A 26,369-nucleotide genomic window follows, 5' to 3' on the forward strand; every position below is an offset into this window, starting at 1 on the left:
AAAATACTGTACAAGTGTCTGAAGCTTTTATGCAGATTCACGATGATAAATACAGACAATTCCCTTCATCTACACTAGATACTGTCTTCTTCATAGAAGCAAAGGTTTTTAATACTACAGTCTTATTCAAAAATGTTTCACCTGTAAGCCCTGTACACAGATAACTTCTTTTAAAACAGAAGCTTTCAAATGCAAAACAAGCACTCAACCTGCTTAATCCAGATCATTAGGACAGCACTGTTGGCACAAAATCCTTTTAATGTCCTTTAATGTCCGTTTCCACCTTCTGAGAGTATGCGGGATGGCTCAGTGTACTTGGCTGTCATCAAGTAGAAGATGGCAGGTGCAGGTACCAAGGCAAGCAATGGCAGATCCTGCTCAAGCTTGTCCAGTTTGGGAATGGAGATGATTCCATAGGCATGAAGCAACCAGTGACTGAAGAGGACAACAAGCCTTTTCTTCCTGACAAGAAGATCCTTGAAAGACTGGCAAAATACAGACAATATTCTGTTAGCGTGATGTACCTGAGATTTAAGATCATCACAGGTCACACACAGATCATCACAGGTCACACACAGAGACACTGCATGAGGCTTTCTGGATTTAAGGCCCTCCAGCACATAGCAGTTCCTCAGTACACCACAAGAGGGAACACTCATAGTAACCTCTTCCAGCTAAGAGAAATCAAAGGAAGAAGCTTGTAACACACTGCTGAGAAAATCCAAGAGGCAGTAGCCTTTAATCCTTCAAATATTTTATGATGAGTTTCAGCATAGAAAACAAGTTTACCTACCTCCACTTCCGAAGCAGACAAGTACACAGCCAACGTAACCAGAGACAACACCAGAATGATGTATGGAAAGGCATAATCTAAAGGCAAGCAGTAACCAGTTAGTTAGTAGGAAAAAATGCATTGTTATACATTTCAGCAGAGATTCTTCCACATTACCAAGGGTGCTCACCTACTACCATCACCTCCAATGCCTACAGCAATAGAGATCAGCCATGCACAACTATTTGGTGCTTCCACCTAAGGTTTTCAAATTCTACGTTTGTCAAATGCAGCAGGCACTAAGGTTTCAAGGTGAAGTTACTGTACATATAAATCACTAACTGGGAAAGGAAGGTAAAGAGAAAAGCACTCAGGTTAAGTGGGAATTTTGTTATGCCATCCCCTGCCTGTGAGAATTGTGCTTGGAGCTAAACCAATGTGCAGCTGAGCACCACAAACTTACTTACACTTACATCCAATTCTGAAATCAACTGTGCCCTCACTCCGAATTAATTTCCCCTCACACCCCAATCTATGCCTGTTTTAATAAAGGGACAGCCTCTAGCAGCACAGGCAGAAGGTAAACCAGTTTTGGGCTACTGACAATGAACTCGTTCAAGTGACACTTCTCATAAACAAAAAAACCTTAAGCAATATCCTCATTTGTGAAGCAAAAAGTATTGTGTTCCTCCCCTCTCTGCCATACATCATTTGTTAGTTTGTTTATTGGTAGATTTCTTAGTGTTAATAGGAGAGAACTCACAGAGCAGGCCTCCTCCAACTGCCTGAAGCACGGTGAGGACTGGGAAGAAGTAAAGTGCCGCGTAAATGCTTTTAAATCGATCAGATTTTCCTAAGCCACAGGCAATTTTCTTAACCAGAAAAGGTCGAAGTAGCATCATTAGCACAAGGCAGAAGGCATAATATATAAACACAATCGTGTACCTGCAAATAAGAGAGAAAAATTCCTTAAAACGTACAATCTTGTTTGTGCTGCAGAACAAGTTGTGTTCTCAACTGAGAACAAGGAGGTTTGGTGTCAGCTGAAATGTACAGTTGTCAGGAGAGGTATATAGAGACAGAACAATGGAGCGACTTTTCCTACAGAAAACGGTCAAGATTCAGCAAATGGGAATAAAAAAGGAAGTCCTACATGCTCCACAGTGGAATATCCTAGAATATGCCACCTTCTTAGTGATTCTGTCCTGCTTCACAGGGAGGTTGGACTCAATTATCTCCGGAGGTCCCTTCCAACCCCTAAAATTCTGTGATTCTATGATTTTTTGGTGGCAAGAAGGAAGCTGATCACAAACTGCTCTCTGGAATACTTCTCTGTCAAGTTTCCCTGCTGCATGCTGAGGATGCAGCAAGAGGAAAACACAGAAATAGAGACTCTATGCTCACCAATTCAGAAAAGTCACTAAGTATTACGTGTTTGACACAAAGAACAGCTCAGAACATGAAAAGACTTGAGGGGATTTGATACCCATGGATCCAAGCTAGCTATACAGGAACATGTTCTACAGCTTTGAGAAGAGGCACTGACAGAAACAAACGTACAAAAGCTCTGAGTACAAAAGCATTTATACTCACAGAGGATAGACTGCTTCATGAGTGCAGTGCACTGTGGTGATGTAATCAGGACTTGGGTTGTAGAGCATCGTATACCAGTCTGACAGCTTCTTCACCTTGCAGGAACGGATGTGCAGAGAGCCAGCGGGGTCACTCACTAGCAGTGTAACAATTGCTGCAATGCTGCACTCAAACAAGGCAGTGATGTGCTGCAACAGTGCACTGGAACTGCAGAAGAAGAAGACATTTATTGCTGCTGTGTGACCACTAAAGTAAATCTAAATGCTGACTCTGAAGCATAAGTACAAAGAGCTTCGGCAGTTATGATTCACTGTGACCAAGGATAGGAGAAAGTATGAATGAATATATATATTCATACAAAGTATGTATGAATAAATAAATTAAAAACATTAAGTAGTTTAAGCTGAATGTGAAAATTTTCCATATATTGGATGCCTTAGTATGTAAAGTAACTGGAAATCATTCCAGTTTCTAAAGTGAACACTTACTTTAATGTGGGCAGAATAAAATAGTATCAAACCATCACAAGAAGCATTCTCCTAGTATGTGACCTGATGCAGGAATGCTGCAAAAAAGAATTGCCTTCCTGGAAGGCACAGGCAGTTGCTTCCAATTGGAAGCATGAGAAGTAAATATCCATGGTCAAAATAAATCACTGCTTTCCTCATTGCATCCAATACTTCACAAGCTGAACTACTTCCTGCTGGAATAGCACAGCTTCTTTGTGCTCAGCCCTGAGACGCTCACAAGTAAATACAGCACAGGCACAAACACCCCATCAGAGGAAGACTAACAGTGCTCACACTGTTGCCCTTTCAAAGAAAGCAGGAGTGATAACAGTGCATCTGAGAGCTGAGACAGGCAAGAAGGACCCAGGTCTCTCTCAGAAATAAAAACCCCATCCAACTGCCCTGCTACTGCATTGGCTCAACCAGCAGGTGCTCTGCAGGACTGCTCAGTCCATTATGCTCATGGTTACAAGATATTCTTTTTAAGTAACATAACTGAAGGAAGGGTACACTGACCTCTTTTTGCCCGAATACCACTCAATAAAGAACCAGTGCAGAACGAGGGGCAGCATGGCCATGAAACCCAGGTACAGCCAGTCATAGCGGTCTGGGGATCCCACACACTCCCGGCAGATTTTGTTGTCGTCGGTTCGTTGCCCTCTGGGGCACACCTACAGAAAGCATGTGATGGATTGACAGAGCTGCTGTGTTCCACTAGGAACTCTTCACAAACCATTCGGGCTGTTCAGCCCGGAGAACCAATAGCGGCCCTTAAATGTTTAAAGGGAGGAGGTAAGAAAGAAGGGCACAGATTCTTCAGCAGGGCCTGCCGTTCTAGGACAAGGGGAAATGGTTTTAAATCAGAAGAAGTGAGATTTACGCTGTAGATAAGGAGAAAAACACAAAGTATTAACAGGACAGAAAATTTATTGTATTTTTAAAGAGATAGGACAGCAACCTCAGCAATCTGTCAGCTGGCACTCGCTGTGCTCTCCCCATCTCTCACTTCTGCACAAAACACGGGATGAGAGCACGGTCAGCGGGGGGCCTCCCGCCCCGCAGGACTTACCCCGCAGTCCCCGTAGACCTCCACGGAGCCATTGACGGCCAGGACGACCCTGCCGCAGTACAGCCCCAGGCAGGCGGGCTGGATGTCAACAGCTGCGGAGAGAGAGCAGCCCCGTTACCGCGGCGCTCCGGCCCGACCCCACCGCCGTGCCCGACCCCGGCCCCGCGGCCTACCGGAGCGGATCATCCCGGTATCCAGGCAACACAGTCCCCCCCCCGCAACAGCAGCCTTCCGTTACGTCACTTCCGCTTCCGGACAAGCCTCGCCTCCTTTGGGCGGGGCGCTCCGCATGGTGGGCGGGGACTCACGCGGTGGGCGGGGATTGGAGTACATGGGCGCGGCTACACGCAAGGGGCGGGGTTGCTCCTCCCTGTGGGCGTGGCCTGTAGGGAGCGCGTCCCGCGCTGTCCCCGCCCTCCCAGGACGAGAGAGATGGCGGCGGCTGCAGCGGCCGGTTGTGGTGACGGCGAGGGCCGCCGGTTGCCGCCCCGCTCGCTTACAGAGCCGACGCTGCACACCGTGGAGATGCACACGGGCGGCGAACCGCTGCGGGTCATCCCGCGGTTGGAGGCGATGGAAGAAGCGGCGGCAGCCGGGCTGTCACTGCTGGCGCTGCGGCGGCACATGGCGGCCACGCAGGACCACGTGCGGCGGGCGCTGATGCACGAGCCGCGGGGCCACGGCGGCATGTACGGGGCCGTGGTGGTGCGCGGCGGGGCGGCCGCCGACGGTGCCGACTTGGCGGTGCTCTTCCTCCACGGCTCCGGCTACAGCGCCATGTGCGGCCATGCCGTGCTGGCCCTCGGCCGCTTCGCCCTCGACTTCGGGTTGGTGGCAGCCCCGCAGCGCCCAGAGACCGCCGTGCGCCTGCGCTGCCCCTGCGGCCCCGTCACCGCCTTCGTGCCCTGGGATGGGTGTCACAGCGGTAACCCCGTCCGCTTCCACAGCGTGCCCGCCTTCGCCGCTGCCACCGGTGGGGCCCGAGCTGGTGGTACCGCGTTCTGTGGGGGCTGGGGGGTTGTGCCGGGGTGCTGGGCAAAGCTCTCCCCAGTACCCGTAGCCCTCAGGATGGGGATATGGCATGAAGCATCGGGTGCCGTGTTGGGTATGGGAGTGTTCGTGGAGCTGACGGCTTCTGTCAGCTCAGTACTGTGATCCCTCCTCACCGCCCTCTGTTTCCCCGCTCAGACGTGGCCATCGATGTCCCAGGTCGTGGCAAGGTGGTGGTTGACATCAGCTACGGTGGCACTTTCTATGCCTTTCTCAGCGCGGAGCAGCTGGGCCTCGATGTGTGCTCCTCAAAGACAAGAGACCTCGTTAGCGCAGCCAGCGCGGTGACGGAGGCAGTGAAGGAGCAGGTAGGGCCCCGTGCCTTCCCTTCAGGGTAATGGCGACTGAGGCCCTTCATCACCCACAGCGCTCAGATCCGCAGGCTGAATGTACTGCGATTGTTGCTGATGGCCCAAGTGTTGTACCTGTCCTGAACCCTTTGTGCTCTCCCAGTTCAAGCTGCATCACCCTGAGAGTGAAGACCTGGCTTTCATCTATGGCACCATTCTGACAGATGGGAAGGATGCCTTCAGCGAGGAGCCCACCACCAACATCTGTGTGTTTGCAGATGAACAGGTACAGAACGGGCTGTTCTGGAATCCTGGAATCACACAATGTCCTGAGTTGGAGGAGACCCATAAGGAACATTGAGTCCAAGCCGTGGCTCCACACAGGAGCCAGACCACCTTTTTCCTCCCATACCTCAAACCTGCTTATATGCTGGGCTTGATCTTACAGGTCTTTTCCAACTGAAATGATTCCATGATTCTACTTTATCTTTCCATTTGTGATGTATCCTGATGCTGTCCAAACCCCTGGGCTAGGAGCACTTCTTCCACGCAGGGAGAATTCAGGGGACCAGTATTCATTTCTGTTTAAAACCAGAATACGTGCTGGCTCGTGTTCTCTTCTGACTGTAGGTGGACCGAAGCCCAACAGGCTCTGGTGTGACGGCTCGCATTGCCCTGCAGTACCATAAGGGACTCATCCAGCTGAACCAGAGCAGAACCTTTCGGAGCAGCACCACTGGGTCCTTGTTCACGGGGAAGGCAGTGAAGGCAAGTGGAGCTTCACTCTGTTGAGGAGTGCTGTAGAAGTGTTCTTGCTTTCCCACAAGCCTCATGCATGGCTTATTGCGGCTGGGTGTGGAGAATGTCCCGTCAGCTCTGTCCTGATCCAAACCTCTCTGCAGGAAGCCAGGTTCGGGGACTACAACGCCGTTGTGGTGGAAGTGGCAGGGGAAGCCTTTTACACTGGCACGGCCACCTTCACTGTGGAAGAGGAGGACCCGCTGAAGCACGGGTTCTCCTTCAAGTGACCCGAGGCACTGCGCTGTGTCAGTCACCGATGCTCCTCCTGCCCGTGCACTGCTCTGCTTCTCCCCGTGGCCTGGCGCAGTGTGCAAAGCAGCAGGACTGAGCTCGGCTGCTGCTGTAACAGCTACTGCTGTGCTTCAGGATGACACCTGCCCCTCTGCAGTCCTTGCTGGGAGCTTGCTTAGGAGAGCTGTCTTCAAATTTCTGTGCCTTATTTACATTTTCAGATTATTCAGATTCCTATTAAATGCCAGCTGAAAACACTGCTGTCCTCTTGTTTTCACCTCCCAGCTGCTGCTGCGTGTCCTCATCACACTGCTTCCCAAACCCTCCTCTCTTGCTTCTCTCAAACCGTGGGCTAACTTTGGGTTAACTTTCAGCAATAGTAACCGAACTGGAAGGTTGGAACCACTCTGACCTTTGATTGCAAACTTGTTTACTTGTGATTCTGCTCAAGCAGCAGTGCAGAGCTCAGGGCCTGTGGTTTCCGCTTTGCCTCTGGACAAAATGGTGTTCAGTTATTGGGGGCACTCGTGGGAATTTGCCTTGTGAAAGTGTTTTGAGAGCACTTGTCTCTGGGTGGTTCCTGGAGGGAGCAATGTGGGAGAAACAGAAGTTCCCGAAGAATCAGTCAGGGTCCAGTTTAACGGGGTCTTCTGTGACAGGACGAGGGGAAATGGCTTCCCACTAAAAAGGGGTTTAGACTGGATGTAAGGAAGATTTTTTACAGTAAGGGTCGGGGAGGAGATGAGGGTAGGAGGCGGTGGGGATGTGAGGAGATGGGGGAAGGAGGCTGTTCTGGTGGAGGAGTGAGGTGATGCAAGGAAAGAGCCGTGAGGATCTGCGAGGGGATGGGGTCTGTGAGGAGAACGGAGCTATGAGGGAGGAGAGGTCGCGACAGAACCTCCGCGAGCAGAAAGGCGACGCCGCGCAAAGGCGCCAGGCGCCGAGGGGGCACCGCGCCGCCGCTGTTCCCGCCCCGTGTGGCCGTGGGGGCGGCGGGGCGGTTCCCCGGGCGACGGCGGCGGGGCGACGTCAGCGGCGGCAGCGCGGGGCGGGCGCGGCGCGGTCCGGGCCGTGGGGCTGCGCATGGAGCCGGCGGCGGCCGTGCCGGGAAACCTCTCCGGCGGCGGCGGCGGCAACGAGAGCGGCGCGGCGGCGGCGGGGCCGGGCTGGTCGGCGGCGGCTCTGGCTTCGCAGGCGCTGGCTCTGCTGCTCATTTTCGCCCTGTCGGCGCTGGGCAACGGCGCGGTGGTGCTGGTGATCGCCCGGCACCGGCAGCTCCGCACGGTCACCAACGCCTTCGTGCTGTCGCTGTCGCTATCGGAGCTGCTGGGCGCGCTACTCTGCCTGCCCCTCGCCTTTCTCAGCCTGCTGGGTCGCCCGCCCGGCGCGTGGCTCTTCGGCCATCGCCTGTGCCTGGCCAGCGCCGCGCTGCACGCCGGGCTGGGCATCGCCGCCACCCTCACCATGGCCCTGCTCTCCTTCGACCGCTACTGCGCCATCGTCCGCCAACCTCGCCACAAGATGGGCCGCCGTCGCGCCGCGCAGCTGCTGGCCGCCGTCTGGCTGGCGGCGCTGGGGCTGGCCGGGCCGTGGTACGGGCTGGCGGGCGAAGGGCGGCGGGAGGCCCGGCACGGCGCGTACCGCTGCGTCTACGTGCTGCCGTGGGGCTCGTCGCGGCTGGGCCCGCCTTACGGCGCGGCGCTCATCGTGCTCTGCTACCTCCTGCCCTTCGCCCTCATGTGCTTCTGCCACTACAACATCTGCCGGGCGGTGCGGCTGGCCGAGAGCCGCGTTAGGCCCCTGGCCACCTACGGGAATCTGCTGCGTGCCTACGGGGAGATGCGCACGGCCACCACCGTCCTCATCATGATCGTCTCCATCATCTGCTGCTGGGGGCCTTACTGCATCCTGGGGCTGGCAGCCGCTGCTGGCCGCCTGCCCTTCTCGCCCACCATGGACGCGGTGGCCAGCGGAATGGCCTGGGCCAACGGGGCCATCAACCCACTCATCTACGCCGCCCGCAACCCCAACATCTCCGTGCTGCTGCGACGCAGCCGCGAGGGCGGCTACAGGACTAGGAACAACGTGGCCGCCTACCTCTCGGCCTCGGGCCGCCGGCCAGTGCCCCGCAATCGGGCCGAGCGCGTACGGGAGCGCTATGTCAACCGGCACGGCGGGCCCCCGGGGAGTGCCCCGTCCTCATCCGGCCCGGCGAACGGAGGAGAGGTGGCCATGTGGGCCTGCAAGAACCCGGCTGTGCTCTTCTGTCGGGATGGACAGCCTGACGCCGTCTCCGAGGCTGCTTTGCAGGGCAGAGTAGACACCGTCAACACCAGCCTCTAATGGGGTTGAGGGCTGGGATAGCGGCATCGGGCCCTGGGGCAGTCTCCCTGAGGAACCGTTGGTAGCCGCGGATCTCTTGGAAATCAGGGAGATGGGCCTGCATGAGCCATAGTGTGATTTCTTCTCCATCATGCAAGCTCTGATTCGGCAGTCTGCTCTGTAAGCAGAGAGAGATGCCAGGGAAAGGATGTGCCCCTTTCATCAGGCTTGGTGCAGTGGTGACGGCCACTGAGCATCAAGAGTTTGACCGCATGAGCGATTGCTCCAGTCCTGCAGAAAGTGCCCAACTGGAGCTGCGGGGCAAACACACAAACAGCCTGAGGCTGTGTGAGCTGTTTGCTAAGTGCCAGCACAGCCACCGAGAGCTGAGCACTGGCAGCTGGAGCACACTCAGAGAACACCACACTGTGAAAACCGCATCACGGCAGGAAAATGTTGCTTTAACCCATTGTATGTGGCAGTGCAGAATGTCATAGGGTATGGGACAGGCTAAAAAGTGATTTGTGAAGATGATTATTTAAATTTCTAAGCAAAACAAAGCAGTGATTGTTGTGACAGATGCCTGCGGAGAAGGAAGATGTGTGGCGCTGGGAGGGAGGGAAAGGAAGATGAAATATGTCAGAATTTCAACAGCCTTTTATTTATGGGTACAGTCAGTATAAAATACTGTGAGTGTGGGAAACTGAGAGCTCTGCAGGCAGAGGAAAAGGAGTGGGTGTAGTGCGTTGTATTAAATGGGCACAAGGTGTACTCTGAGCTCAGCAGATGTGTCTCACATCTCCGATGATTTAACTGTGCTTAGAGAAGCCATGCAAGAGTGGTGAGTGTCTGAAAGGAGAGGCACAACAGTGCCATGTGTGCTTGCTGTGCTTAAGCATGTGAAGATGTGCATATGCAGAGAACAGACTGTGTTGTATCAGTGGCAAGCATCTGTAACTGGAATCTGATATTCAAAAACTAGCTCTGTTTATTTGCCACTGGATAAAATGAAGGTAACACCAGGAAATCGAAGTGCATTTGCAAAGTGCAAATTCATGAGAGCTTATCTGTATGATATTTTTGCCCACAGGCTCAGAGTCCTAACGCCTTAATCAGTGTTCAAACTCAGAGATTGTTTTAAATGTGAGAGGCAGGCAGTATTTTTCTTGTATGGTCTTCAGAAATATAGTGCTGCTGTTCTATGGCTTTTTCACCTGATTGTGACTCAAGTGAACGTACCGTCATTATTTTGCAGTGAGACAAGAAATAAATTATCTTTTATGCAGGAGATCTCAGTGTCTCAGCCTGGCGTTATTCTCAGAACAGCCTTGAGAAGGGAACTTCTGTAAAAAAAAATTGCCATGGAATGGTCACAGAGACCTGAATATTGTGAAGTCAGGCGTTGCAAAGTCAATGGTTGGACAAGATGATTGTAGCAGCCTTTCCCAGAATTAATGATTCTATCAGTCTGTCATTCTATGAAGTGTGACCTGACTGAGATTTGAATGCAGCCATTTTTCATGCTGTAAGAATTACTGTAATTCTGTGATGCTTCTGAAGTCCACAAGGAAAAGATGTGACCCTTGGATAGAATCATACAATGAGCTGGAAGGGACCCTTAAAGGCCATCAGGAAATCTGCCCCGACTCCACAGTCATCAACCTTAGGTGTCGTTCAGTGTTATGGCTGCATTGATCTCACTGGTAAAAGCCCTGCAAAAGGTGGTCGCAGCCACATCCCCAGCCTCTTCCAGCACCGATCTCCACTTGTTTTTAACAAGTACTTGCAAGTGGCTGAGCATTAAGAATGCACAGAGCTGAATGGGGGCAGCTGGCTGTGCTCTTTGAGCTTCCCAAACAGCCCTCTTCTGTTAAACACTAACTTGGCGTGCAGCAAGGGAAGATTCTTGACCAGAGCCTTTCTGCAGTGAACCTGCTGCAGCTTTGCTAAAGCAGGACCTGCTCTGTGCCAGCCACTCAACTACATGTCTCTAACTGCCCCCTTTTTCAAAGCGTGCTTTACAAAACACAAATAAAGGGCAAAGTGTCTTAAACCACAAGCAGCAGAGAGCAAGAGAAACACAGAAGGCACACGCCAAGCTTGCAGGCTGCCTGCCAGAGCGTGCTGCTGGCTCCCAGCTGTGGTGTGGGTCGCTGCCTCTCAGCAGCGGTGCAGTGGAAGCTCTCAGTCACGCTCAGATCCCCCTTTGCTGGGCTGAAGCGAGGGGATTTGGCCATGTGCAGTCCTTGCATGGTCATGCTCTAAGAGAGCCATGCTATTTGGCAGTGCTATACGAGCTGCTGATACAGCTTATGAGTTATTTCTTAGAAGGGAAGCACTAAGTCTTTAGGAGTGAGGAGTGTTTCTAAAGCATTGTTCCAGATAGAGTCTGGCCGTATCACATTCATTTAAGTCATTACCTTCATCCCTCCCTAATGCCCAAGTGAAGGCTTGGTTCAAAGTGACTGCTTTGTGTACAATTTACAAACTACAAATAAGTCGTTTCTAAGTGGCAGCCTGATGGGATGCAATAGATGACAGCCATCAGCAGAATGGGCGCAAGATCCGACATCTTCACTTCTTTCACACTGGTGTTAGTGTGTGGCTCCAGCAGATGCCAGCAGAGATCTGAGCAGCTAGCACAACCCTTCTGCTAACAAGCAGCAGAAAAGCTTCAGCTCATGAGATTGTGAGATCAAGAGCTCTGCCTGGCACTGGACTCCTCCAGGCATTGGCAGAAACTCACAAAACATTGGGGACTGACTTCCAAATACTGAGGATACTAAATTTTATGATCCTGCTGCTTTTATAAACCACGGGAAAGGAGGGAACTGCAGCCAGGTGCACCCAGACAGTGCTGTGACAAAGTGTGATTTTGGGGAGGTTATTTGGGGAGATGACGCTCAGCTTGCTGAGTGCAGACCAGGAGGGGGAATGTCCAGCACCGTGGGCATATTCCTGTTTCTTAGAAGGGCTGAAGCAAGCCTTGGTTAAGGCAGCAGGGTGAGAGTCATAGAATCATAAAGGTTGGAAAAGACCACAAAACATCCATCAAGTCTAAATGTCAACCCATCACCCATGCCCTCTAACCATGCCCCACCACTGCTCCTGCACACGGGGAGCTGCCTGTGCTATGAGAAGCAGAACCCTCAGCTCAGTCCTACAGGTTAAAACCCCTCAGCGTGATGGGCACACACAAAAGCACTTGGTAGATTTCTCTTAAATCCTTCACCAGCCATTCCTGAACACCCAGGTGGAATTTGCTTACCTGACTCAGTGGAGGAAAAGCACTGGAGTAACCAGGTCGCATTTCTCTGTGATCCCCAACACAGCCATGCACAGAATACGTCACCACTCGTGGCTGTTTGATTCCATGATGATAGATAGAATTAAAATTATCCTTCTTCCTGTTCCAAGCCTAGAGGATGCTGTACTTCTCAGCACAAGGCAGAAAGGTGCCCATTTAGCCCCCAAATCCCAAATATCCCATTTTCCTCCCACCAACAGCGGCTGCTGTGTGTGCTGCTTTGCACAATGACTAGTGGCTCCGTGCTGCACACTCACCGGAATCGCTTTTCTTTATTGCATGTTGCCATCTTAGAAAATGTACAGTCTCATGACATTACACAGCATTTCCTGCTAGCTACGACTAATAACATTCTTGCACCTAACACACTACCTTGGTCACTACGAAGCTAATAAAGTCCAAGACATATAACTTCAGTTTACAAATTGTTATGAATTTTTTTTTTCCCCTTTTTTGGCATTATTAAAAAAAACAAACCAAACCAAACTGTCTTTAAAATACACACCCAAGAGAAAAGAGTGGCTACTTACACCAGCACCGATCTAAAAGTAGTTTTCGACAATGGCACATGGAATTACCTGCACGCAGCCTTTGCAGTTATTTATATAGACATCTTTTGTTCTTTTTGGGGGGGGAAAAGAAAAACAAAGACATGGCAACAACTCAGCCCAACCACAAGGCTGCCATAAAACCAAACAACAAAAACCGGGTCTGGGAAGGCAGGAGGGAATCTGTCAGGAAAGGTCCTGACGTGGCACTGGGGACCTGCAGGCGGCCGCCCCTTCCCATTCAACCGCCGTGCAGATCTGACATGAACAACCATTCCTTAAACCATCAGAGGCCATAGGTTTCTATTTTCAACCTTTTTTTTATCTTTTTCTTTGTTCTTTTTTTTTAATCCCACCCCCCGAAGTCCATTCCCTCAATTTTATCAGCCCCGTTGTTTGCTTTTCTTTTTTTTTTTCAGCCATAAATAAAAAATATAAACAGAGGCACTTTAGTTAAGGAATAGTATTATCATTACCTTTTTTGTCTTTATTTCCCTCTCCTTCTGAAAGCAAAGTGCTCAACTCCACCTATGAACAGAACCCGCAGGTTGCACAGCTGCTTGGATACGAGGTGCTGGACTCTCATTTGGCGCTTACCTGCTTTATGCTACTCGGAAAGTCTTTTTTTTTGTCTTTTTTTGTCTTTTTTTTTTTTTTTTTAATCTACAGTGCGTCCAAAGTTGCAATGAAGAAAAGAACAAAATGGTAAAACCACAGCTCTTGACGACTCCGTTCAGAGTGATATTTCACAGCTTTCACACAGCACGCAGACCCGGCGGCCTTCAGGTGCTTAGAACCATATCTTTATACAAATCAGTTTAAACAGCACTTTTGCTATACAGTACATATCGTTAACTGACATCCCACACCCCATCAGCAATACCAATTAATCTGACCAAAAAGAAAAAAAAAAACAAAAACAACCTTAGTTCAAATAGTGTTCATATGTAGTGCAACAGGGACAAACTCATCTCTCCACAGGAAAAAGAACAAACGAACAAACAAAAGATCACAAAAGTATCGGTGGTATCAAAAGGTTTCATCTCGTTTCCTTAAAAAACATACCACAAATAAATAAGAGCAAAAAGTAACAGTCCTTTATATACTCAGCATAATTTAAGAATAGAAATGTTAATGTGTTTACCTTTTATTCTCCAATTTTTTAATTTTCTAAACCTTTAAATTATTACTCCCTGAGAGCTTTGAATTCTTTTTATTCTTTTTTTTTTTTTCCTTTTTTCCTTTTTTTCTTTTTTTTCTTTTTTTTTTTTTCCGGACCAACATTTTACAGGTAGTTCTGCTTACAAATTGGCAAGGACGTAGTAGAACAGCAAAGCATTGCTAACAGACAGCACTTTGTGGCGTCGTTGCTTCTGCGTGCCCATTAAAAGAAAAAACAACAAACCCAAACTGGACAAGAAGGTGGGTGCAGGTTTGGCCCTGGCCCCGCTGCACACCGAGTGACCTTCTGTCCTGACCGACATCTACGGAGGATACAGTTTGTCCCATTGAACAGAAAGCGAGAATAAAAATTACAACACGAAAGTTTATGCCCTTCGTCGCCTCCGAGAACCGACCCTTCCCGTCGCCTCGGGCCAGGAAGCGTTATAAAAGTATAAATACATCTGGGTGCCACGTGAGCAAGAAGCACACTCGGGTAAACTCTTCCCTTAGCAAGGCATGAGGAAAAAAAGGGCATTTCCCAAAAACAACTAGAAGAAGAGCATCGCCGGGAGTGCTTGTGGCACCGAGCTTGGGGACCAGCACACAAGTGCAAGTTTGGGGAAAAACCACGACAACAAAAAGAACGCATCAAGTTCAGTCCGCTTGGTTTTCTCCTCTTTTGCCTTCCAGCAAACGGCCCTGTACGGCTCCCGGGGTCAGGAGAGCGATGCCAAGCAGCTCTCCGTCACCAACGTGGATCATGTCTCTGTGCCCAAGTCGTCTCTTTCTTCATGGACATGACATTGTGCTTGTGCATCGGGAGAGCCACTTGTCAAGGGGACGGAGGGGAGGGGACGAGCACCCACAGGACACACAGCTCCACCCGGCCCGGCCACGCTCATGGCACATACACACACGCTCACCCGTGGGGAGAAAGAATGTGCCACTGTTTCGCTTGGAATCACAAGGCAGTATAATGAAAAAAAAAAAAAAATCCTAGCCACTTCAAAAAAAGACCACTAACCAGGTTTCGAAACTCTCGGTTTTCGCCGTTGTCCTTCTGTTTCACTGCTCAGAAGTTAAGCTTGGTGATGGGCCGCTCACGGCCACTGTCGGCCAGCTGGTTGGCGATGCGCTTGCGGTTGCGCTTCAGCTTGGAGAGGTCCTTGTCAAAGACCTCGCCCGAGCGCAGGGCTGAGACAAGGTCATCGAACTCACCACCTTCCTCACCGCTCTCCTTCGCCTTCCTCGCCTTGCGCTCCCGTTCCCGCTGCTCCTTCAGCTGGTGGAGGGGAACATCGCACTGTCATGAAGGCACCCATAGCCCCAAAGTGTGAACAACAGCAGCTTCCTACCCCTCACTGAGCAAGTGAGAGCTGGTCAGGGTTACTGACAGAACCACAGCCCTGGGAAGTGTTGGCCACCCGCAGAGAGTCACCTCAAGGATGGGCATGGGGTGAGCAGCCTTTAGGGTTAGGGAGCCTCAGGGCATCTGCTGATGCAGCCAGAGAGCACCAGAAAAGCTGAGAAAGCAAAGCCCAACTCTTTTCCAATGCAGTTATGTATCAGTGTCTTAGATGTAAGATCTCACCAACCTCTAAGTGATTAGTTAAATAATGAACAAACAGTGAAAGACGGGGATCTAATTGCAGAAGCACCCTGACTGCCCTACATATGCTTCCCATGCCACCAGGGTCCCCAGGCAGATGCTGCCAGACCTGCCCTGGCCTGCTTACCTGGGCCTCCATGCGCGCCCGGCGCTCCTCCTCCTCCTTCCTTCTCCTCATGTTCTCGTTCTCCTGCTTGGCCTCCGTCACAGCCTGAAGGAACTGATCGAAGATGCCGAAGAACTCATCAGGCTGCATTTTGTCTGTGTCTTCTCCAAAGTGTTTCACAGCCTTGGAAAACTGGGAGAGAATCACAAAATTGTAGGGGTTGGAAGAAATCTCTAGAGATCGTCCAGTCCAACTCCCTGCTAAAGAAGGTTCCCTACAGTAGTTCCAGGGGAAAGCATCCACATGAGTCTTGAACATCTTCAAAGGGGACTCCACAACCCACAAGCAATCTGGGCAGCCTCTTCAAGGACTCTGCCACCCTCTCAAAGTGAAAAAGTTTTTTGCCACATTCATGTGGAACTTTGTAGCCCTTTGGAGAGAGAGCAGACAGGAAGCTGTCAGGCTGTGGGGATACTGTGCTGGTGAGACCCCAACAGAAAGCCTTAGGCCTGATGGAACAGTCGTGGCAGAGAACAGAGTTAACAGCAGGGCTTTGATTAGCCAGGCCTTAACTTAAACATGACATAAATCATCTGCCATCTGATTTTCTGAGCGTTAGCTGCCCTGTCAGCTTTCCAGGAGAGGTCCCATAGCCCCCTCTCCCAAAACACCCCACCAAGCCTTGGCACCTCTGGTTCTGCTCAGCCTCCAGCTCGACTTCATTAACCAAGCAGTAGTAAAAACAAGGAAGCAAAATATTGTGGAACTGAAGACTGAAGACATAAAACTAATAGTAAACACGGCAGGGGAAGGGAAACTCGCACTTTTAAGTTTTCTTTGAAGTATTTTTGGGGTATTCTTTATCATTGCCACATGCTCTACTATTGAAACCAAATGTGTTGGTAAGACTTCTAAAAGATGTTTGTGCCCAGGCTCAAGCACAGCACTGGGTAGGGAAATGGGAAGTTTTCCGGTCTTTTGTGCTATTTGCACACCATTAGTGTGAGTGAATCCAATAAGGCTGTAGCAAAGGTCAGGACAGGACACCCAGTCTCTGCTGATGGATCCTGGTCCCCAAGGAGACACAAGATTTATGAGTTCCTTTGATTTTGCTTTGTGGAGTGAGAGGAACATTTTTAAAGCCTGCCAATATGATCAAGTCGTATTTTCTGGGGTGTCTCAGCCTCTTCAAAAGACATTTAGGGCACTTTTATTTCTTTGTTTATTTATGAGACTTAGCATTTCAGGATGCAGAGAAGGATCTAAAAGGTGCCACTGTATCAGTCGAAAACACTGAGGTTAATCTTGTTGATTTTCATTAAGATGCTGATGTTTCTGCCACCTTTCAGGAGATTCAGGTGAGTGAAAAGGCTAAAAATGTTATCCCCACAGGATATGAAGTTTATGAGGTAATTATGTTTCTGCTTTCCTAAGAGAAAAGGGTCACATGATTTGAACACGTGCTTAAAAACTGAAGAGCTTGTGCACTTTCCCTAGCCTATCCTATTCAATAACCATGGGAAGCATTTGCTTCAAAGTAGGCTTTAATGGGTTGTGAGGACTACAATGAGAGCTCCTGCAGATGTGGGCACATCTGTCTCCGCAGTCCACTGCAGGCAAGATCTGCCTGATTAGTACTGATAGTTTCAAAGGTTTAGGCATGGCTTCAGGAGGACACTGGTCACTTGTAATACCCCAGCACAGGTGGATGAACTGGAGGACATTGTCAGATTGACATCGGTATAACCAGGGAAAAGGAGGTGGTGGCATTTGGTAAGTTCAGCCTTTGGAGAGATAGCTTATGCAATGGGATAAGGATGGGATCTCTGTGTGTTTGATTCTGATCTCAACTATCTCCCTGCCAGTATGGAAATCAGCTATATGTGCCTTTGCTAAAAGAAAGGAAGCAAAGTGTACTTGGGTATCACAGATGTCAGCCAACTGCTATCTGCTCAGATTTAAGCCAGCCTCTTGGGAAGAGTTCTCTCTAACACAAGAAGTCATGTGGCTGTTGGTGGCTGCACAGCACTCATAAAGGCACTGCTCTGGGGAAACTAAGCCTTTTAAGCAGCATCTCTAAGCAGGTCTGAAGTTGGCTTCAATCTCATCCCCTCCTGATGCACACAACTCTCCCAAGGCTAGCCCCTACCTTGCCCTTCCAGTAAACAGACAGGTACCATGTCTCATGTTTGTTGGCCTGATCTGTGATCCCGTGGTACGTTGGGTTACGGAGCAGGAATAAAGCCCTGGGGACAGACAGGGATGTGCCATCTATCCACCCATCCACACCCACTCTGAATAAACCACAAGGAGCAATGCAGAGCCTTCCTCATGTCAGGGTCTCAGCAGAACACTCACTCTACATCCCATATGTGTGATCTCTTGGGAGATATTTGGGATGTCAGCACACATGGCACATACCCTGGGAAGGCCAGGGTTGTTCCTCCTCTGCTGGCTGGAGGAGGGGATGAGACATGGCCCAGATCAGATCTCAAGGGCATTGGTGACCTTACCAGTTCTTTTGCTTCTGCCAGAAGATCTTCAACATCTGAGAAGCTGAAGCTGGCTAGTGTGATGAACTGGCTGACAACAGACACAAACTTGTCTCCTGTTTGCTGAACTTGAGACTTCTGGAAGTCCAGCTCCTTTGGGAAAAACAGAAACAAAAACATAAATCTAGTCAGGCCCTGGCTGATGAGGGACACAAACATGACTGGTCTCTGTCAGTGCTGCCAGGTGCACTGCTCCCTCCTGCAATGCATGAGAGCTTGGATTACCCCATTAAATGATATCATGGCCACACTATGCTTTTGAAACCAAACCATCTGGGAAAAATGCTGAAAGCAGCAATTAGCAAGACAGAGTCCTTCACTTTTTCACCACTCCAGATGAGCTGCCCAACCTGAGCCTCTGTCCTCAGGTTTTACAGCCAAGTAGACACCGCAGCACATTACAGGTCCTGCTCCATGGGCACTACACTTAGCTTCTCCTAATGTGTCAGATACAAACCATGCGTGTGCCCAACCAACATACAGTAGCTTCAGTGCCCCAAGAGCCCTAGGAGGACAGGCACACGTACAGGACAGGAAAGGAAGAGCAGATGATCTCTGGGAAATACAGTAATGCAGCTTTTCTGGGAGGTCCCTCACCTCCATCCCCACAGAGGGATGCCCTGGTGCAGGGAGCCAGGCTGGACTATATTTGATTTAAGTAATACTTACAGTCTCCACCGCTCTCAGGCCACTCCTCAGTGTGTTTATTTCTTTCTCCAGCTCAGTCATGCTGTTGGAAATGGCAGGATGTCAGTTTTCAACTTCTCCAGCACATTCTCCAGCACTCCTACCAACACAACTGTGCTTTTCCACTGAACAGACCCCAGTGCTGCATACACTGCCTCCTGTTTGCAGGCTGGTTTGTGTTGAACAGCAAATCTTCCTGACAGCCTCTAAACAAAGGCAGCTGCCTATCTGAAAGCGGCTGCTGCTGCTGCTTGCTTGAAAGCAGAGCACTTCTCTGTGCTTGTAATCAAAGGGAATGTGCTAAAAATCCCAGAGCAGGCAGCAGTGGGATGAAGGAAGGGGCACTCCTTATCCCTGTCCTTGGTGGTAATAAGATAGTAAGGTCTCTGTATCAGCAGAAGGTATCTGTCCCACTGCACTGTGGACAGTTTCTGGGGGAACCACCATGAGGTGAATTCCACACAAAGCATCCTTCCCACCCTATAGACTGGAGCAGCACTCCTTAACAGAATAGCTTTCCTAAGAGGAGGCAACCCAAATATAGAGAAATAAAAATAAATGAGCATGGTTGGCGCTGAGGCTGTTTACACAAGGCTCGAGTCCCCAGTGCACCGAGATTGTGCACTTATGGGTTTCTTTCATAGAGCTGATTGAGAGCTTTCTCACAAAGACTCGATGACCACAGGCTTGATGCTTTTCCAGGGGTGCCTTCCCTATGTCATGGGGCAAGCGTTCCTGGCAGGTCTAAGTCTGGGAAAATGAAGTTCTGGGAGCCCCGTGCTCTAGCAGTTCATTAGTAGTGGTGGGGTTGACAGAGGCGGCAATTTTCCTTCACAGCTGCAGGGCTGGGGGGAATTTAGGGTTTTCCAGAGATTTAGAAACTTTTTGGTTTTGCTCTAGATTGGACTGAACCCAAACATTACATGTGGACTGAACCCAAACATTACATGTGGTGTCCAGTTTAGCACAAAACTGATAAAGTTCAGGGAAAAAAGCTTCTCTGTAGACGCTTTCTTTCCCATACGTGTATCTGTACAACAGCTGCAGAGCATGAGAAAGAAGCCTGCAGGCAGCAGGCAGGGAGCAATGCCTGTATCACAGCAGCCACCCACTCACTGCCCAGGTGTTCACCCAACCCCTGCAACGGAAAATTATTTTGTGCTTTAAATGCGAGGATGCTTACCATCCAAAATGCTTTGCATGTTCTTCTATAGGGAGTCCACTCTTAAAAGCACTAAAACTTAAAGAGACCTGCGAGTTCCACCTGTATTTGTTATCTCCTCTCTAAAAAGGGACACTTTAAGGCCCTCTCTATGTCCACGGATTATTTAGGCAAATGCTCTCAGCCTCACGAGTGCTGCTTGCAGAAATGTATAATCTCTGACTCCCTGTCACAGGCTCAGATCCCTACAGCAGCACAGCACGTAAGCTCCTGCTCAATTTTAAGACCAAAACAGAGCCCCATTGATTTCAGATGGACTTAAGCGCATACTTGAGGGCTTTGCAGAGCAACAGCAGATTCCTCGTGCGCTTAACGCTAAGCACGTGCTTAAAGGCTTTGCTGGATGGGGCCTCTCCAGATTGCAGCAGCCCACTCCATGAGTGTGCAGGGTCCCCATGCGCATTATAGGCATCAAAAGCTCCATGCTGGTGGCAGAAGGAGTGCTGGACCCACAGGGCACCAAGCCTCTCGAGCCGGTGCCCCACACAGCAAAGCCTCCCCGCTGCACCCAGATAAAGAGCTGCCTTTTATCTGCAGCCACACCGCAACCGCTTCCTACCAGATTACTTGATGTACCATTAGAAATTAATTAAATGCTTCTGTGGTGAGATAACAGCAGGAAACGGCTGCCGTAAGCAGCTCTCCTCCCTCGCAGCCAGAGGCTCACCGCCCTTTAGCTGCAGGGGCTGGGATTTAAAGCCACAAGGTAATGCTTGCTGCAGCACCGACTTTGTGCTTCTGTCCCCACGGGTGCAGGGCTACGGGGGTGCGATGCAGAAAGGCAGGCTGAAGCAAGAGGAGACACAACCCCACAGACCCACGTCACCACCCTAATCCCTGCTTACTTGACTTTGGCTGCCTGCGGGATGTCTCGCAGCTCCTCATGCAGGCGGAGGACTTTGGGATATTTCTTTTCAACAATAGTGATGAGATAGTGCAGAAGAGTAATGTTCCTAGGAGAAAGGAACAGCGAGGTTAGTGTGGTGCTGGTGAAATCCCAACCCTCATAACTGTTTTGGGATTCCCGCAACGACACTCCCCACTGTCTGGATCACAGAGCAGGGATTCACTGGAGGTGCCTGAATGCCACCACCCCTTCCTCCATCATCTCTGCTGCTTGGTGAAGGCTGGGCAGGTTTGGGATCTGACCCAGCTCCTCTCTCTCTGCACACAAAGCTCAGTGAGGGTGAGTGAACACCACGAGGGCTGCCTCAGTTTGGGGTGGCTGCACAGGAATTCCCTGTCTAAAAATCCCTCCTCTGGTTTCTCAAAGGGGAAAAGAGCATTTGGAGAATGATCCTCCACACCAGCCTTGACTGCCATTGAGTAGGCCAGAAAGGAAATCCCTCACCCATTTCCATGCTGACTGCAACTCAGTTCCCTCTAAACCTTATGTGATCCAGGATGCTTGTGCCATGGGATGTGCCAGGCAGGAGGGACAGGACCACTGTCACCCACCCGTGTGCTTGGAGCAGTGCTAACAACCTCTCAATTCCTCCAGCAATGCTGGAGCCCATAGAAAATACTGAGGAAGAGGGCAGGGGATGCTCACTTGTCAATGCTGGATTTTGTGTCCGCGATTTTGTTCAGGCTGGAGATCTTAAACCCGAAGGCGTTTCCCCTCTGTCCTTTGTTCATGTAGTTCCCGAAGGCCAGGACCACCTCCAGCAGCTGCTGCAGGCTGCTGCTCTGCAGCACCGCCTTAGAGCCAGCACGGATGGCTGCAGGGAGAGAGGTGCAGGATGTCATCTGCAAGCCACAGCACCTGCACTGCATCAGTCCCCTGCCCTGCAGTGCTCTCATGGCCAGAATGTGGCCACCAGCTCCCTCCATCCCTGCCATCTCCACCAGAAGCAGTCAGCAGATGCGGTCACTTGCCTTCCACCTTGGGTTTGACTTCTGCAACTCTCTCTGCAAACTTCTTCTTGAAGTAGAGGGACTGCAGCCTTTGCTGATAATGGTTTATCCTGCCAGAAAAAAAAGAGAGGTGCAGGCTGAGCTTTGCTTGCTCCAGGCAGAGCTCTGCTGCCCAGCTGTTCACAGCCAGGCTTACAAAGCACGCCTGAGCCACGGTGATTAAAAAGTAATGACTGCATTTCCCTTGGAACCTATTTTGATTGGGAAAAAAAATGACAACTGAAGCTACAGCCATCACTGGGCAGATCCTGATGGGTTCTTAATCGCATGTGTGAGCTATCCTGAACACAGCAGGTTCAACAAGTGCATTTTTACACTCTATTGCTATGAATAATCAGTTCATTTATGACCACTCCTGAGCAGAGATGTTGATGAGATCTGAGTTCCCAGCGGCTTTGCAGTGAGCTGTGGCTGGAGGGAGACAAATCAGCTACCAGTGCTAATGAGACCTGATTCAGATGCTCCAAGTGACAGTGTCCCACTGGACCTGGGCAGCACAGCCACCAATACATCTCAACCCAGCCCTTTACTGAGCAATTTAGGGGATGGCTCTGCCCATGTCAGTTGTGTTTAGGCTAAACAAGATCTCACTTGTATGCAAATGACAGCCTGACTTGAGTCACTTGGACCAGGACCCATGGGAGTTGTGCTCACAGCCAAGGCCACAGGGTAGGCTGATGTACTAATCAGAAGTGACAAAGACATCACACTTGGTTACAGACTGCAGGACAAATTAAACAGCTACGCATGAAATCAAGGAAAATATTTACATCAGCACATTGTGCTTCTAAAAGATGAAGGCATGGGAGCAACATTTTACCATGAGAAAGAAAGGTAACCTGCAAGAGAAAGGCTAATTCCATCTTTCAGCCCTGAGGGCTTGGTTCTGAACTTCACAGCTCTGTCCTGCCTGCCTTTGACACTCAGCAAGCCCACAGTGCATTGCTGTGGTGTTCGTTAGTGCATTTCTCAGGGAGAACAGGAGCGTTTCTATTTTTGATCTGCTGGAATGAAGTCGTATTGCAAAACTCTCTGACTTTTCAAACAAGTGACTTGCTCGAAGTTCAGAGAGTACATAAGAAATTCCTCAGAGAAAATTTCAAAGAGCTCAATACTCAGTAGGAGTTAAATAACGAGCTTCAAGATTTTAAACCAGTACCCCTGAAGGATGTGCACGCAAAAGATAAGGTTATTCGTCCCTCAAGACCTGCAAGGCATAAATGATTGCTGCCAGGATCAGGAAGAAATGACATTTCTTCTCTGTCTCATATATTCTCAGGAGCCTTGGGGACGAGTCATTCCTGAAGGTGACGAGTGGAACCTATCTATACAGCAGGGCAAAATTTACATATATCAGTCTTCAGTATTCATTAGGATATATTAGTGCAAAGGGGAAAGGAGCATTGCAATGGCACTGTTACCATTTAAGCAGCACTTCCCACCTGGACCATGATGCATACGATGAACCCTTCTGCACAGTTGTGCCACACTGAGCTTTTCTTCCCCAGGTAAGAGGGGAAGGTGTTGGGAGATGCTCAGTGAGACTCATCTCCCCATCCCCTGCTCTGTCTGCTGCTGCTTTCTGGGATTCACAGCCCTGATCTGGAGCATGCAGCATCATGAGTGATCCTTATGGATAGGAGCACCTTGCTTGCCCTCCCATCCATCTACCCACATGTTTCTTGATGTGAAAAACAGCAAACGGGGCATATTGTCCATCCAGGCTCCTTGGCATCCCATGGGTCAGCCCACCTGCTCATTTCGAAGAGAAACCGGTCAGCCTTGGCCATGCGGTCCAGTTCGTGCTTATGCTCTTCCAGCAGGTCAATGTCACCCTTTTCTGGAACAAACTTCAGGAGCTAAAGGGAAACACATTTATAGATGTGAGATCCATGCACAGTTCTGAAGTTTTTCATGAACAAAGCAGTGATTTAGTCACTTGAATCTCCTGCCTTTTCAATCTGTATGGTGACCTCGGTGTACCTATGAAATAAGTGCAGCTGTCACTTTGTCCTTCCTCTCTCTGCCACATCACATTGGCATCTCTTGCATCTGCCCTGCCACCACTCTGACTTTACAACAGATATGCTAGGTCTACATCAGGATCTCCACATCAGATCTGCCAAACTAGATATGAGAGGCTCTCACTGCAACTTCTCATTACTGCAGGCAGAAAGTTTGGACAGGTGAATAAAATGCTTATAAAGGCACCCAGAGGGGGGTGAAAAGCTGAATTCAGAAAGCTTTTGAAAATAACCCCCATCAAGCACAAATGTCAATCTTTGGCCACCAAATGGCTCAGCATTGGGTCCCAGGGCAGACCCAGGTACCAGCACATAATACAGGGGCCATTCTGCCTTCAGTGCTGATGCTACAGCCTAGCTGCCTGCATTCCTGATTCTTCAACTACCCTTCAGATGATTCTCAATATGAAGATGGCAAATAATTTGAGGCCCAAAACGTGTCTCAGAGCCACACTTTGATCCCAAACACTATGTGTGGCCTCATTCTAAGGCATGATGCCAACCAGGAGGAGGGCAGGATGCACTGCCCACCTGCTCCAACATGTCTTTCGGGAGGTCCTCCTGCTCGTCCATCGTCAAAATGGCTCGTTTGATCTCCTCATTTGAGAGCTTCAGCCTAGGGGAAAGAGGGAGGAGGAGGATTAATTGCACCCTGCAATGGGACAGATTGAGGAGTGTGTCCTCAGCTACCCATCAACATGGTCAGGGTCATGTGGTCCACCACCCCTCCCAACCTCTTTCACATGGAGTCTCCCTCTAGGAAGAAAGAGAAAGGAACCTAAAATCTGGAGAAGCAAGCTGAGGCAATAGAAGAACACCCACAGTTCCTCCTGAGCTGACCATCCATCATTCACAGTTTAATAGATCTGCAACAATCTGTGTGACCACTCCCTGCAAGGACTGGGATTGCAATAGCACAAATACTTTTCTTCACACTTTTGCAATGCAGTTGATTAAACAATCTCAGTGCAAAAGAAAGTGAGCCCCTTCTTCCTCCTGCCCTTTGCAGGAGCTTTGGGCCAAGCATTACCATCACAGACGTGGCTATCTTCTGAGGCTCTGTCCAAGCCCTTGGTAATTTTCCTTCATTTTCAGAGTGTTGCTGCTGTTTGCAAATACTCACACATATAGGACAAAAGGCTTTCTGAAGCCTGATGGATATTCTCAATCAAGAGGTATGAGCAACAGGCATTAGGCATGGCCACTTTTGGATGCCAGTCTTAAACCCAGCCCCTGAACTGAGTGAGGATGCAGGAGGAGCAGAAGTTAGTGTATTTTCCATCCTGACATTGCTTGGGTAGCAGACCAAGACCTTAGAGCCAGCTCTTGGAACACAAAGCTAAATAGCAAAGATGCAGGACCCTTTAGGCTAGTGAGAGCTTGGCTTAGCTTGAAAGCTTTTGTTCAAGACTGGAAATGAAGGATTACCTTCCCTGAGCCATACATGTGGATGAGCAGTGGCAAGTAAACTTTCATCCCTTAAAAGCTCAGATTTCTCATCTTGGTCCTCCCTCCCCTTTTGCCACAGTATCCAGTACTTGAGGAAATCTCAATAGAGGGGTTTGTTAAAAGAGAAATGAGTTAAAATCTCACCTGAACCAGGGAAGAAAGCACAAAGACTGTACTGAGCAGTGGCCAGGATAATTGGTAGGGTCACAGCACAAGCAGAATAGATCCAGGATGATGGATCCCTATGCTGCTTGCAGAGATAAGCAGCCATGTCCTGAGGACACTCTACCTGTCCCATAAGATCAGAAACAGTACAACCAGCAGGAGGTGATGGTCCCTCTGTATCCTGCATTGGTGAGGCTGCACCTTGAGTGCTGTGTTCAGTGTTGGGCCCCTCACTATAAGAAAGTCATTGAGGCCTGGGAATGTGTCCGGAGAAGGGCAATGAAGCTGTGAGGGGGTCAGGAGCACAAGTCTTACAGTGAGTAGCTGAGGGAACTGGGATTGTTCAGTCTGGAGGAGGCTCAGAGGAGACCTTATCACTCTCTACAACTCCCTGAAAGGAGGTGGTGGCAAGATGAGGGTCAGCCTTTGCTCTCAGGTAACAGAGATAGTATGAGAGGTGATGGCCTCAAGCTGCACTGGGGGATGTTCGGGTTGGATGTTAGGAAACATTTCTTCTCAAAAAGAGTGGTGATGCACTGACATAGGCTGCCCAGGGAGGTGGTGGAGTCACAATCCCTGGAGGTGATCCAGAGCCATGGAGATGTGGCACTGAGGGACGTGGGGATGGGCTAGGCTTGGACTTGAGGATCTTGGAGGTCTTTTCCAGCCTGAATGATTCTATGATCCTATAAGATGGCAGTGGCCTGGAAGGACAAGACCTCTGATGCTGGGTATGAAGGCTGCACCCAAGCAGTCGTGCTAACGCTGAGGCCACCACCAAGCGTCACATCAGCCCCCACCCAGTAAAAACTGGACACTTGCTCATTTGAGAAATTTGGAGGATCCCTGGGTGGAAGAAATGCTCCCAAGAGAAGGCAGCTGGTGGGCAGTTATCTCTCACACAGCGCACACCTGAAGCTCCACTGTGACTACCTCTGGGTGTGCTGAATGGCGAGCGTGCCTTTTTAAGCCCTGCTCATTA

General features: G+C 49.9%; 4 protein-coding genes across 4 annotated transcripts in view; 2 read left to right on the forward strand and 2 right to left on the reverse strand.

The window, feature by feature from the left end:
- Positions 1-4: 4 nt before the first annotated feature.
- Positions 5-4,249, reverse strand: JKAMP (JNK1/MAPK8 associated membrane protein). Its single transcript, XM_003206789.5, has 7 exons — positions 4,117-4,249; positions 3,944-4,035; positions 3,391-3,545; positions 2,366-2,572; positions 1,536-1,717; positions 794-870; positions 5-485 (listed from the first exon to the last, which is right to left on the reverse strand). Exons 1-7 carry the CDS (start codon positions 4,127-4,129, stop codon positions 267-269), a joined length of 945 nt encoding a protein of 314 aa, XP_003206837.1. The 5' UTR covers positions 4,130-4,249; the 3' UTR covers positions 5-266.
- Positions 4,250-4,328: 79 nt separating this feature from the next.
- On the forward strand, positions 4,329-6,572 carry L3HYPDH (trans-L-3-hydroxyproline dehydratase). The gene is made up of 5 exons (XM_085225835.1): positions 4,329-4,916; positions 5,132-5,301; positions 5,447-5,569; positions 5,914-6,055; positions 6,190-6,572. The coding sequence occupies exons 1-5, from the start codon at positions 4,376-4,378 to the stop codon at positions 6,309-6,311; spliced, it is 1,098 nt and encodes a 365-aa protein (XP_085081961.1). The 5' UTR covers positions 4,329-4,375; the 3' UTR covers positions 6,312-6,572.
- A 153-nt stretch (positions 6,573-6,725) lies between these two features.
- GPR135 (G protein-coupled receptor 135) lies at positions 6,726-9,925 on the forward strand. The gene has a single exon (XM_085225834.1). It carries the CDS (start codon positions 7,399-7,401, stop codon positions 8,656-8,658), a length of 1,260 nt encoding a protein of 419 aa, XP_085081960.1. The 5' UTR covers positions 6,726-7,398; the 3' UTR covers positions 8,659-9,925.
- Positions 9,926-12,197: 2,272 nt separating this feature from the next.
- The window catches only part of DAAM1 (dishevelled associated activator of morphogenesis 1), an 82,781-nt gene continuing 68,609 nt past the window's right edge, over positions 12,198-26,369 (reverse strand). Inside the window, 9 exon segments of the mRNA XM_085225833.1 lie at positions 12,198-14,938; positions 15,393-15,563; positions 17,885-18,016; positions 18,593-18,653; positions 20,678-20,785; positions 21,385-21,553; positions 21,711-21,799; positions 23,502-23,608; positions 24,305-24,389. Of these exon segments, the coding sequence (XP_085081959.1) occupies positions 14,729-14,938; positions 15,393-15,563; positions 17,885-18,016; positions 18,593-18,653; positions 20,678-20,785; positions 21,385-21,553; positions 21,711-21,799; positions 23,502-23,608; positions 24,305-24,389 (1,132 nt within the window). The 3' untranslated portion in view covers positions 12,198-14,728.

Source organism: Meleagris gallopavo, chromosome 5 (genome assembly GCF_905368555.1).
Source record: "Meleagris gallopavo chromosome 5, MGAL_WU_HG_1.1, whole genome shotgun sequence".
Taxonomy (NCBI): domain Eukaryota; kingdom Metazoa; phylum Chordata; class Aves; order Galliformes; family Phasianidae; genus Meleagris; species Meleagris gallopavo.

Bases quoted from the DNA above. Each gene is read 5' to 3' on its own strand.
- JKAMP (XM_003206789.5), bottom strand. The intron at 3,546-3,943 runs GTAAGTCCTGCG...TGCTTTCTGTAG, and splicing joins AGGTCTACGGGGACTGCGGG to GTGTGCCCCAGAGGGCAACG. The intron at 486-793 runs GTAGGTAAACTT...GTATTTTGCCAG, and splicing joins TGTCTGCTTCGGAAGTGGAG to TCTTTCAAGGATCTTCTTGT.
- GPR135 (XM_085225834.1), top strand. From the start codon at position 7,399: ATGGAGCCGGCGGCGGCCGTGCCGGGAAACCTCTCCGGCGGCGGCGGC.
- L3HYPDH (XM_085225835.1), top strand. From the start codon at position 4,376: ATGGCGGCGGCTGCAGCGGCCGGTTGTGGTGACGGCGAGGGCCGCCGG. The intron at 4,917-5,131 runs GTGGGGCCCGAG...TTCCCCGCTCAG, and splicing joins CGCCTTCGCCGCTGCCACCG to ACGTGGCCATCGATGTCCCA. The intron at 6,056-6,189 runs GTGGAGCTTCAC...CTCTGCAGGAAG, and splicing joins GGGGAAGGCAGTGAAGGCAA to CCAGGTTCGGGGACTACAAC.